The 13,262-nt window shown below is 34.7% G+C and overlaps 1 protein-coding gene across 1 annotated transcript in view; it reads left to right on the top strand.

Annotated features, from left to right (window-relative positions):
• The window catches only part of Gbe1 (1,4-alpha-glucan branching enzyme 1), a 244,121-nt gene that overhangs the window by 163,232 nt on the left and 67,627 nt on the right, over window positions 1-13,262 (top strand). Inside the window, exons 8-10 of the mRNA XM_052158831.1 lie at window positions 5,892-6,007; window positions 8,858-8,985; window positions 12,553-12,651. Coding sequence (XP_052014791.1) covers window positions 5,892-6,007; window positions 8,858-8,985; window positions 12,553-12,651 — 343 coding nt within the window. The remainder of the gene's footprint in view (window positions 1-5,891; window positions 6,008-8,857; window positions 8,986-12,552; window positions 12,652-13,262) is intronic.

Raw genomic sequence — 13,262 nt, 5'->3', positions numbered from 1 at the left:
TGCTTTGTACCTGATCTGTAGACTCATTATTCTCTCTGTGAACTTCTCTAATTCTCCAACTTACTGATCTGCGCATAATCAATATGCTTCAACCTAGTTTCACCAGGCCAGTGAGTTTGTAGTCAAATACATTGTCTACATGTGGCATGGTAAGATAATACACACATCTGGACCACATTAATGGGACATTCTTTATGTTTGCATTTCTTTTATATCCAATTGTATTTGCACCTCTTTACTAATTCGACAAAGGCCAGTTATTTGTAAAATGTGAGTCATATAAAGCTAATTGCTTTCGCTTAACTGCTCCAAATAATATAGTATCAATATTGAAAAATCTAGTATTAATGATCTTGTATTTGTAGCATAATCTAGTTGTATATATTTTACATAAATGTAACAGTACTTTGTCTCCATCTGTCTTTCTATCTCTCGTGTGTGTGTGTGTGTGTGTGTGTGTGCATGTGTGTGTGTTTTCACTAGAATAGTGACACATATATATGTTCATATACTTTGAAGAGAGAAGGAAACCTCGGGCATTCTTCCTCCAATATTTTCTGTCCTTGTTTTGGAGACAGGCTATTTTACTGCCCTTGGCTCCTGATGTAGAGAGAAAGTGAGGCACAGGAATCCCCTGTTTGCCTCCCATCCTCTAGGATTACAATCATGTGCCATAACACGTATCTCTTTTACATTGGCTCTGGTACTGAAGCCAGCTCCTCTTGCTTCTACCACAATCACTTCACCAACAAATCTATCTAGTACTCCCCAGAGACTTAATGATTTGACTTTTGCTTTCTGCTTGTTGTTCTTTATATATATAAATATATATTGAATATTACCTTTATTTACATTTCAAATGTTACCCCTTTTTTTGGTTTCACCTCCGTAAACCCCCTATCCCATCCCCACTCCCCCTGCTCACCAACCCACCCACCCCCACTTCTCAGTCCTGGCATTCCCCTACACTGGGGCATCCAGCCTTCTCAGGACTAAGGGCCTCTCCTCCCTTTGATGTCCAACAAGGCCATCCTCTGCTACATATGCAACTGGAGCCATGGGTCTCTCCATGTGTACTCTTTGGTTGGTGGTTTAGTCCCTGGGAGTTCTGAGGGTACTGGGTGATTCATATTGTTGTTCCTCCTATGGAGCTGCAAACCCCTTCAGCTCCTTGGGTCCTTTCTCTAGTTCCTCCATTGGGAACCTTGTGCTTGCTGTTCTTAACTTTAAATTTTTGTGTCTGAGATCTTTCTTTTAAGCGTATTTTCTGTGTCTGTTATTTTGTAGGAGATACAAAATTTAATTTTATCAATGATTCTTAAAGTATAATGACATTATTTTGAAGCCAATACAAATTTAATTTATTCTTTTTAGATAGAAAATTGTTCCTTTGCTTTGGGTTAGTAGTAGTTTAGAAATCTAAAAAATAAAATTTATCCTTTGGAAGTTTCTAATTTGATACCCAGTTGTCAGTTTCTTAGTTTTGGAATATCACAATATACGGTTCCTTTGCTTTCTTTTTTTTTTTTCTTAATTTGTGCAAATACAGTGTCTATGCACATTGTCACACCCAGATGTCATTATTCTTTTTCATATGTTAAAGTATTTTATTGTTCTTTGTGGTCAAGAAATGAGTAGGTGAACTACTGTACTGATAGGAGTCAGAGGGCCTTAGTTAACAAAGTGAGCTAGAGAATCTCTTTCTCTTCAGTGACTGAATTCGCAACCCTTCCCTCTTCTGATTGTCTCTAAAATACAGTTACCACATGATCAGTTTTTCATCTTTTTTTATGTTCGCAGATATTATAATGCAGTTTATTTGGTACGAATATGTTTTACCTTTGAAATTACTCAGTTTGTGATTTTTTTTTCTGTCGAAATTGATGTCCATTAGTATAGGCCAACCATGTAAATAAGTAGAAATCTTTAGCATAAGGAATCTGAGGTGACAAAAGCCAGGAAGGCCCAAAAGGCATTTGCTGTATCTGTATAAATTAAGCTTTTGTAAAAAACATAAAATACTCTTTACCCCGCCTCACATAAAGAAGAGTGAATGTCAGATAAGCCCTAGGGACAATTGCTATTATATTTTTGTGGTTTTATATCTTTGTACAACTGTCAAGATATTTATCATTTAAATAAATATTTACCCTGAGGTGTCTTTTAATAAAGAAAATATATTCAGTTTCAAACAGAAAATGTGGGCTAGAGACATGTCTCAGTGTCTAAAAGTTCTCCCTCTACAATTATTAGGACCACCGCGTGGCTCCCACATTGCGTCCTGACACCCGACAGCAATTCTGGCTCCTTGAGATCTGAATTCATTACTAGTGTCTGTGCGTGGGACAGTGACAGCAAACAGAAGCACAAGCCTGCGCGCGCATACACACACACACACACACACACACACACACACACACACACATACACACACACACACACACTCACACATACACACATACACACACACACACACTGGCTTTCTCTTCAACCCCCTCTCTCTTCTCTCCCTCTCTCTCCCTCTCTCTCCCTCCCTCTCTCTCTTTTTTCTCTTTCTCTCTCTCTCAGTCACAAAACATAAATATCTTTTAACAAAATAAAAGTATAGAAGAGTGATGATATTATTTAAATGCATGCGTGCTTTCAAAACTGTGCTTTCAAACTTATTAACGTGAAAAACTGTAACCTATTCAAATCTTTTCTTTAAAATGACTATAGACGTAAAAGAGGCTAAAAAGGTATATAGGAAATGTCTCCAAGACCCTGTGCTACTTTTGCTGTAAATCCACACCCTATAAAAACCAAGCTTCCCAAATTAACTAAAACTATTCCGATACAAAATAATTTGATCTTTGCAGAGTTGTAACCTCTCTTTATGTTGAGTTCTGGTTTTTTGTTTTTGTTTTTGTTTTTAATATGAAGATCTTAAACAATAGGGGCTACAGAGATGGCTTATAGAGGACCTGATTTAATCACCAGGACTCATGTGAAAATTGATAACATGCATCTGCCATTCTAACCCTAGTGAGGCAGTGCTTGAAGTACTCCCAAGGCTTCTTGGCTAAGTAGTCAGGCTAATCAGGAAATTCCATGTTTGCTGATATATTGTTTGTGCCTTAGTTACTTTTCAACTGCTATAATGAAACAACAGGACCATGGGAACTTCTAAAAGAAAGTGTTTAACTTGGGCTTTAGTGTTCTAGAGTCCATGACCAACATGGCAAAAATATGGAAGGAGGCAGATGGGTCTGACACTGAAGCCATCACTGGAACCTTATGTCTTTATCACAACCAGACAGCAGACAGAGCTAACTGGGAATGTTGAGTGCTTTTAAAATCAGTAAGTCTGCTTCCAGTGAAACACTTCCTCTTTTCTTTCTTTTCTTTTTTGTAATCTAGGTTAAGTCTTTTAATCGCTCTTTGGCCTTTCAGATCAAATCAAGTGCTGATGCTTACTTTAATGCTTAGATTTTATATTTGACACAGGGCTCAATAGCTTATCTTCTACTCCATGTGGCTTACAATTTTGGATTCACACATTGCAGATGCTCACTCACTTGTTTTTTTAGCCTCACTCTGAAGTTGTCCTGGAACCCAGGATCATGGAGAATTAAAACTAGAACAAGGAAGAACAGAGGTGCAGTTTCCTCAGGTTCTTTTTTTGACCATACAGCAATCTTGCTAGTAACAATAGGTCCTGTTCATGGAGGTCTTGTCCGAGTCCTGAGCTCAGCATTTGATTTCCGCAGGTGATCAAAGGCTTTGGAATTCATGAGACTGGGCTAAAAATGATGAGCCAATGGACTCAGAGATTCAAAACCAGCAGGCCCTTATTCTGTGGCCAAAGTCAACCACTTGTATGTATGCTGGTCAGTGCCTAAATGTATATGCATCTGAAAACGTCTGTATTCACACAAAAATGCACACGAGTTAACACACAAAGCATGGTCAGCTATTCCTGCCATTTCCCTGTGCCAACCAAAGGTATGGGGAAATTATAAACATCATATTCTTATTCTGTTCATGTGTCTCATCAGTTTCAATACAGTCTCATGAACTCCACAGCCCTGTCAAGTAGGTAAAAATTGCACAGTCAGCAGATGAGGACATGAAGGGTCATAAGACTATATGTCACTCATCTTATATATAAACAGACATGTGACTGACAACTGAAAGATACTGGGAAACGAAAAATCTCAATTTCTTTCTTATCATTCCCACCTGGAAAGAAAATCCATACAGTCCACATAGACACATATACACATATTATTTTGAATATAATTTTCTAAAGCTATAAGTTGTAATTATGTAAATGAGATTATCATCAGCTTTAATTGTGTTAAAATTCACATTTTTTTTCTTTTCTATAGTCTTTGTTTACATTCCAAATGTTTTCCCCTTTCCTGGTTCCTCCCTTCCCATACGTCCCATAAGCCCTCTTCCTAAGAAGACTACACACATCCCAGTCAGTCTCAAACCATTTCCGGAACTGGCAACTACGCTTTCAATTATATGAACCTGTGGAGGCCACCCTCACTCAAATCAAAACATGATCTAAAAAGTTAAGATGGAACAACAATTGAGAATTACACGTGATGTTCATATGTGAATTCCACTTTGGTTGGCACATACTGAGCCCACATGTGCATACATTTTTATAAAATAAATGAACATGGGGTTAATAAAATTCGAAATTTACCTTTGTACTCATTTAATCTAAGCTTCTTGGACTTCTGTGTTTTCTTTCATGTAATACTTCACTTTCATTTCTTCACTTACATTTCTGGGTTTTCCTTTCCAGATAGTTTCCAAGTATCCAGCAAGTTTTTAAAGTTCAAGGTAACTTATTTCAAGCAGGTGTTAGCATCTGCATTCATCTTTTCCTGAAGGTTAGATTTCTACTTTTGGAGTTGATTTTGATGGCTTAATCTCTGCGTTTGTCTGATTGTGCTTTAATATGAAGAAGATTTAAAAATACATAAATTTGCACTGCGTTAAAGACTTGTATACACAATCACAGCATTGTCATTAAGCTAAATGAGGTATTAAAGTCTTAACTCTACAGTTGTAATAAGATAGAGAACTCAACCATGGCTGAGCGTCTGAAGGAAACACTAATTGATGTTGCCCTCTCTCTAGTTGTCCGAAATAGATTTGCTTCATGTGGTGTTTTTAATTGAGTAATACAATTCTTTTTCCTTCTGCTTTGATGGATGTGTGGGTCTTTGTTGTATACTTTAGTAAACATGTGAGTATTTTTATAATTATGTTTCCATTTTTACTTTTATAAAAGGGCATCTAGCAGATGTAATATTATTTATCATGTGATTAAGTCTTTTTTATCATTTATTTCTTCTTTGGAATTACAGCTGCTTGAAGTTTCAGCCAAGGATTTTAGAAAGATAGTCATTGAAGCCATTTCTCCAACCTTTATTTAAAAAAATTGTTCTAATAGAAGAAAATAACCTCCTCTAATTCTTATAATATAATCCACAAAAAAATCTTCCTTAAAATTGAGTTATAAGTAACATTTTCTGTTTTAGCTATATCATCTCTAGTAGCCTTTTTGGTTGTCAAGAGTATATCACTGACAAGACTGCACAGGCACCTGACTTGTAATTCTTTTTTTTTTTTCTTTTTCAATATAGTTTTCCTTGGATTTTGAATGATTTTTGAAACTAAAGGGAATTTATTGTATTTTCATTTTATAATGACTTTTATTATAAAATGTTATTGGATTTTTTTCGTGTGTTTATAGTATATGTTTCTTGAATATCGTGTTCTTGAGATAGATAAGTCATTCAAATCCATTATCCAACAAGTGATGTGTAACAATTAAAGGAAAATCGTGGTTGCATTATCCTTAAATATGTTTTTCTCTAATATTTCAGCTGGGAAGTTTTAAGGTTCCTTCTGTCGAACATAAGATGGTGGTTGGAGGAATACTGCTTCGATGGCTTCCGTTTTGATGGTGTCACCTCTATGCTGTATCATCACCATGGGATGGGTAGGTGCCTGGATCAGATGTGAAGGACGGGTTTATTTCTCATTCTTAAGTCGTAGCCTGGCTTGAGGGTCTCCTGTAGAAAGGGCTGTGGCTGTTGCTGGCAGCTTCATGTTTAGTTGTCTTATTTTTTTTTTAATATTGTTTATTGTTTATTGTTGTAACAATATAGTTGTATATTGTTTATTTTGAGTAGGCTTTTTCAGCTATCATTTAGTAAGAGGGAAAACAAGCATATGGATTTCCATTTCTATCTGTCTTTTAGGAATAAAGAATTAGTAATACATGGCTTTTAAAAATAAATGTAAAGAACCCATTTATCATATAGCACAATTGGGATATATTAAGACATATTTTGAAAATTTATATTTAAAATAGATACAAAAATGATAAGTGAGAATATTTTGTACATTACACATGTAGAAAACATATATATATATATATATATATATATATATATATATATATATTATACTTGATTTTAATTAAATTGAAGTATTGATTAGGTGGTGGATTTAAATGTTCCACAATATTAAACTCTGGATCATAATTCTCAAAATAGGTTATCTGGACACAATTGATTTTCTTTTATATTGTTTTTTGTTCTTGTTTTGAAGACCACTGTATTGATATGCTAGACTGACCTTAAACTACTAATCTTCCCTCAGCTTTTTTCCAGAATGATAGATTTTTCAGCTATGAGCTCTCACACCCAGCATTTAAAAATATACTTTTAAAAATACATTTTGGTCATCTACTGCTGGCCATTGGGATTACCTTTTTTGAGGGGTTTGTATCCCCAGTAGGACTCCATTGGAAGGAACTAATTTTTTTTTTTAATTTTCAAGTGATTATTTATTGGAGATGACTTAAAAGTTAAAGATGGATACCCAACACAGCTCTTTGGCATCTTTGCAACTTCATTGTCTTATAATGTATTCTCACAGCATTTTCTTTTTAACTTTGCAGCTTCTGATTTTGACTTTTTATGGTCTTTGTGTGTGTGTGTGAATATGTGTCTATGTGTATATGAGTTTCTTGTGTTTATTCATTGTCTCTTTTTCTTTTGTGGTTTGTTTACTTTGCCCTATTCTAACTTATTTGGTTTTGTTTTATCTCATCTTATTATCATTCTTTAGACATCTGCTTGTTTTTTAAGCTCTGACAGAAAGGGTGTGGATCTGGATGGGAGGGGAGGGTAAGAGTAATTCAGAGGAGTTGGGAGAATATAGCATATGAAAAGAATTCTATTTTCTTTTTTTCCTCTTTAGATTTTTTTTAATTTGATATATTTTTATTTACATTTCAAATGATTTCCCCTTTTCAGGCCCCCCCGACTCTCCGAAAGTCCCATAAGCCTCCTTCCCTCCCCTTGTTCTCCCACCCACCCCTTCCCACTTCCCTGTTCTGGTTTTGCACTATACTGCTACACTGAGTCTTTCCAGAACAAGGGGCCACTCCTCCGTTCTTCTTGTACCTCATTTGATGTGTGGATTATGTTCTGGGTATTCTAGTTTTCTAGGTTAATATCCACTTATTAGTGAGTGCATACCATGATTCACCTTTTGAGTCTGGGTTACCTCACTTAGTATGATGTTCTCCAGCTCCATCCATTTGCCTAAGAATTTCATGAATTCATTGTTTCTAATGGCTGAATAGTACTCCATTGTGTATATATACCACATTTTTTTGCATCCATTCTTCTGTTGAGGGATACCTGGGTTCTTTCCAGCTTCTGGCTATTATAAATAGGGCTGCTATGAACATAGTGGAGCATGTATCCTTATTACATGCTGGGGAATCCTCTGGGTATATGCCCAGGAGTGGTAATAGCAGGATCTTCTGGAAGTGAGGTGCCCAGTTTTTGGAGGAACTGCCAGACTGATTTCCAGAGTGGTTGTACCAATTTGCTACCCCACCAGCAGTGGAGGAGTGTTCCTCTTTCTCCACTTCCTCGCCAACACCTGCTTTCTCCTGAATTTTTAATCTTAGCCAAAGAATTCTATTTTCAATAAAATAAATGTGGTAAAAAAGAAATTAAGGATACACACTACCAAGAAGAAAATAAAGATGAGGAGAAGCGTGCAGACCGTCAGTCTTGACCGGTGTTGTCAAGGGAGGCAAGCTGAAGCCAGAGGCCACTTTGCTTCCACTCAGTCAGGACACTGCCACTGCTTGTAGGAAAACAGTGTACAACTGTCACACGCCAGTACTCCCCTCTATCTGCCCTCATTTTAGAGAGAAGATGTCTTTGTGGAGACAAAGACAAACCTGGTGAGAGGCAGAGATTCTTTCAGAGTTTAGAACTGCCTCTATTGAAGGCTGGGGCATCCGCAGGGGCTGAGACAGTAAAAAAATGAGCAAATATTCACAGGTTCTGTAAAATATGTCCCGTGAGTAGGGAGCCTCTGATATCCTAAGGAAAAGAATTCTGAGTTACCTCATTTTCTCTTGTTCCTTTAGAATGTTAAAACCAAAACGTAAAAATGCAAAGCAAGTGGCTGACTGTTTCAGGGCCCATTATTTTCCTGTTTCCCGATAGGGTGAAAATGCATTGTAGATTTAACGTATACCATTCAATTTCAATATTGCATTACTTATTTCACCTCTGTGAAATTTGGTTAGAATTAAACTGCATCTTTAAAATGTTATTTGTTTTGTTTCTTTCGAACAGAAACTGGTTTTCAGGATTTTCTGATCTCTGAGTATTGACAAGAAATACTCAGTATATTCTTAGGTGGTAACTTCATTACACTTCCTTAGAATCACGCATCCCTCACTCTCTGAGGTATGTTTTCATAGATTAAGAATTACAGATTTATAAGATATATTCCCTTTTTTTCTGTTTATCAGGTCAAGGTTTTTCAGGTGACTATAATGAATATTTTGGACTACAAGTAGATGAAGATGCTTTGGTTTATCTCATGCTGGCAAATCATTTGGCTCATACGATGTACCCGGACTCCATAACAATAGCAGAGGTAAGTCTGTAATGAAGTCGTCCCTTCTGACTCCCTTTGATACAGGCTATTTTGTTAGCATACAGTATTTGAATAGCTAAACTCATGTCATCAATAATTGCAAAAAAATGGACTTATGCCCTGACAATGGTCCAACTAGCTTGTAAGGATGACACATTATTTGGAATTCACTGTTTTCCTAATAGAAGATAATTTACACTAATTGCTTGTCACTATTCCATTGTTAGAAAGAGCATGCCAGTGGGGTAGAAAGTAAAATGTCCTAATCACTGGACAGGTCCTTCTGCCCCGAGACCTCCAGTGGTGAAAAGAATTGAATATTAATGTGCATCTGCCAATTTATTTATTTATTTATTATTTATTTATTTATTTTCCGGTTTAATCATCAGAGATGGCGTGGATCACTGCCTGCACACTTTTCTGAGCGTTTCCTGTTCTTATGTGATTATCTTTCTCGTTTATTTTATTGCTCTCAGACTGCCAAAGCTTCACTAGTTATTCACGATAGCTAAAAGTTCATGATTATCCATCCCAAAGCTGTGTTGTAATGATATAATTCGGTATAGGCATAATTGGCAATTCCCTTCTTGGTGATAAATGTGATAAATTAAGAAGTTTGTTAAATGCCTCTGCTAATTTAGATTTAATATTAAAATTCCCCCTTGGCTTTCAGAGTCCTCTAATTTGAAATTACCATTAAAATTGAATTAGCATGTTAATAATTTCTATATAAAATATAGTTGTGGACATATAGAATAATAATCCCATGGTGAAGAAGAGTCAGGATTAAGATCTACACTTGTCATCGGCTTCCCACCTATAGGAATGAGTTTCCTTTTTATAGAATTTATTATCTCTAAATTCCCTTTCCTGTCTATCATTTCTCAGATCTAACAATATCCAACTAGTTCAGGTAACTCTATTATTAGAATTTAGATAGAAAACAGTTTCATTTCTGACAGACCTTTTGCCTTTTAAATGCCATTTGGGAATATTTTCAAAAAAGTTATCTCTGAATAATAGAGAATTAATACACAAGTCCAAAACTACAAAACACCCAGTACTATTCACAGTGTCTACTTTGGTGGCTCCTCTCAGAGCTGACAGTTCTGCTTTGTTCTGAATTCCTTTTAACAGCAGGGTATTTTGAATTTCATTTCACTTCTTAAAAAATAGTATTTTAATTTATCTGTCAAACATCAAAAAATATTATGTCAATTATATTTATGACAATCTAAGTCAGAGATAATACATGTGACAAATTACTACAAACAATTAATGACAGTATAAATGAAAAGTGAATACGGAAGAAAGAGAAGCAATTATTCAATACATGAAAGTTAAAATTGTTACATTGATCTCTCCACTCATTTCAAGTAAAATAGTTTCATCTTCTCGGGAGCTCTTGTCTGATTATCAGTATTTCTGCGAACGAAACTCTCAGACTTTAGCCTACTTTATATTACTTGGCTTTTAATTTCTTTTTTAAAACAAGATGTGCTTTCAATTTATTCTACTCAAATTGAAAACTGCTTCAATTTCAATATATGACTTTTCTGTCTAGTGGGAGGCTCGTCAAAATGTAAAATTGATCTTCATGAACTTTTTTTAAGAAAAGAAAGTACAATGAATAAGTGATGGAATTTTATATAAATTTGTATAGTAGTAATATGAATTTATGACTAACAACAAGTATAATTAAAACTTTTAAAGAAAATGTCTACCATTGTACAGTTATTTTATTAATTAAAATATTTTAAATGAGTTAACATCCTGGTCAGTAGTCAAAAGCACTTTTTAGATTTTTAAAGAATTAGATTTATTTTAATTTATAACATATAATCTTGTCTCATAGTCTGTGTCAGTGTGCAAGTATGTTTTATAGTTGGAATATATTACATATATAATATATATATATATATATATATATATATCACATTTAAAAGACTGGCCATTAGCATTTCACTTTCACAAGAAAATTTGGAATAACTTGTAAGCTTATAGATAGATGTCTAGAATACTGAATTAGGGATTGTGACAAATTTGATATTTGTGTTTTTCTTATACCTTATTTTTTTCCAAAGATGCATCTAATACAGACTTTACAACTATTTTCTCAAGCAAAGTTACCTTGAACTTAAATCCTAGAATATATATATATATATATATATATATATATATATAAATCCTATATATATATCACTTAAAGATTTAGGGTACACTGGTAGGATGGTGTATGTCTCTCCCTCAACTGCTTTTGTTAATTGTCATATACAGGCTTGTAAATGTTGTCATTTCAGGGTAAGTGTAGGTATGTGTGTTTACGTCCTCATTTATGCATTTATATAAGTTGGATAAAGATACCTTGTTTATCTTGTACAGCCCAGCACCTTTAAGTCCTTCACTCAGCAAATATTTATTGAGTACCTTCTCTGTGCTATCTGTTAAGCAAGATTCTTAGCTGGCAAAAGCAGCTTCTTCTACTATGGTTCTTATAGGGGAATAGAATACTAGGTAGGAAGATGTACATCAAATGCTTGATGTTTGATAATGCTGTTGAATTATAATCATAATAGCTAATATTTGGATCATATTTCTACTATTACACTTTGAACTTTATTACAGGACAAAATACAAGCAAAATTGTCTCATAGGATGTTGTTTGTCACTGTAAGGAGATAGAGAAACTTCATTTGGAAAACATGCAGTCTTAGGAAGAGATAATTAAGAGTAAGTTAGACTGGCCACAGAAATTGAACAGATGAAAAGGATGTGTCTGAAATCTGGCTTGAAGTTAGAATGATAGTATTTAGCTTGGATTTTGCTGTGGTTATCACGAAAAATATCTTCTGGTACATCTGAATCCGTATACCCAATTTTTCAGCTCAGTTGTCTATTTGATTAATATTTACTTATCAGCAGTCTGGGGGTATCATGACAGGTGAAAACACTCTGTCAACAGCCTTGATGCCTCAACCATGACTCCACCATTAATAAGCCCCTATCTTTTGTGATTCCTTCACCTCTGTGTGCCTTTGCTTCTGTATCTGCTAATGAAAACATCCAGGAGCTGATCTCAGTGACCCTTTCCAGTACAATCCACTAACATGAAGCCACATTACCGCTTTATTCTGTATTTGCTGTGTTTTCTATTTCTTCAGGAGCTTGTATTCACAAGGCTAGATATAGCGAGAGAGATTTATCACAGATATATTTTTTATGAACTTTGGGGGGTTTTGGTAAACCTTATACAAAAAAATAAATTTATTTTAAATCTCAAACATTAAACTGTTTTTGAAAAGACTTTTGCTATTTTCTGTTCTCAGGATGGTGCTAATGAAAGGAAGGGGATCCTTATAGCTGGGAAGTTGCACTAGAATGCAAACATTAGACAAAATCTTATTGGGAACTAAGATATGAATTTACCACTCTGTCTGCTTTTATAATTATATTTTTTAAAATACCCAGAAATCTATGCCTCTGTTTCTTAAATTCAAATCTTTGCCATAGGTTTCTCTGTCATCAAAGTTGTTTGAATACTGATCATTCTAATGTACTTTATTTTAGGATGTATCAGGGATGCCGGCTCTCTGTTCTCCAACTTCTCAGGGAGGAGGTGGTTTTGATTACAGATTAGCAATGGCTATTCCAGATAAATGGATCCAAGTAAGATTTCTTTTCTCTGTGTATCATATATGAATTTCTTTGTTCTTCAGTCTATTTATTATTGATGATCAGTAACTGCAGATATAGGTGAACTGTCAGTTGTTTTGCAAGTGAATCATTCTTGTGTTCTCTTTATAAAGTGGTTCTGAACATTTTGAAGGAATATTCTAAAGCTTTCAAATGTCTATTATTCAGGCAAGAGAAATTAATATTAAAAATATTGAGTAGAATTTCATATTACAAATAAAGATCTGTGAAACTGCAGTATTCTGAGCTTAATACATACTGAACGTTATCAAAACACTTATTCCTATCTATAATCATCTAGTGATAGAGAAATTACTTAGTTTCTTTTAATACAGAATGTGGTCTTTCAGTTACCAAATCTGGGACAATTATACCTTTATTCTGTAATAGTTACCAAATCTCAAACAGTAAAATGGTAGCTATATTTTCTTCTCAATATACTTTTATTTATTTTAATAATTCAATGAATTTAAAGTCCCTTTATCCCTCTCTGTATCTTTCTGTATCAGTCTGTTTCACTATATCTCTGTCTCTCTTTCTCTCTCTGTCTCTTTCTCTATCTCTCTGTTTTTTCTCTCTGTGTC

The sequence above is a fragment of the Apodemus sylvaticus genome, chromosome 15 (genome assembly GCF_947179515.1).
Source record: "Apodemus sylvaticus chromosome 15, mApoSyl1.1, whole genome shotgun sequence".
NCBI lineage: Eukaryota > Metazoa > Chordata > Mammalia > Rodentia > Muridae > Apodemus > Apodemus sylvaticus.
Note: the sequence above shows the minus strand (reverse complement) of the source record. Positions and strands in the feature narration are given on the sequence as shown.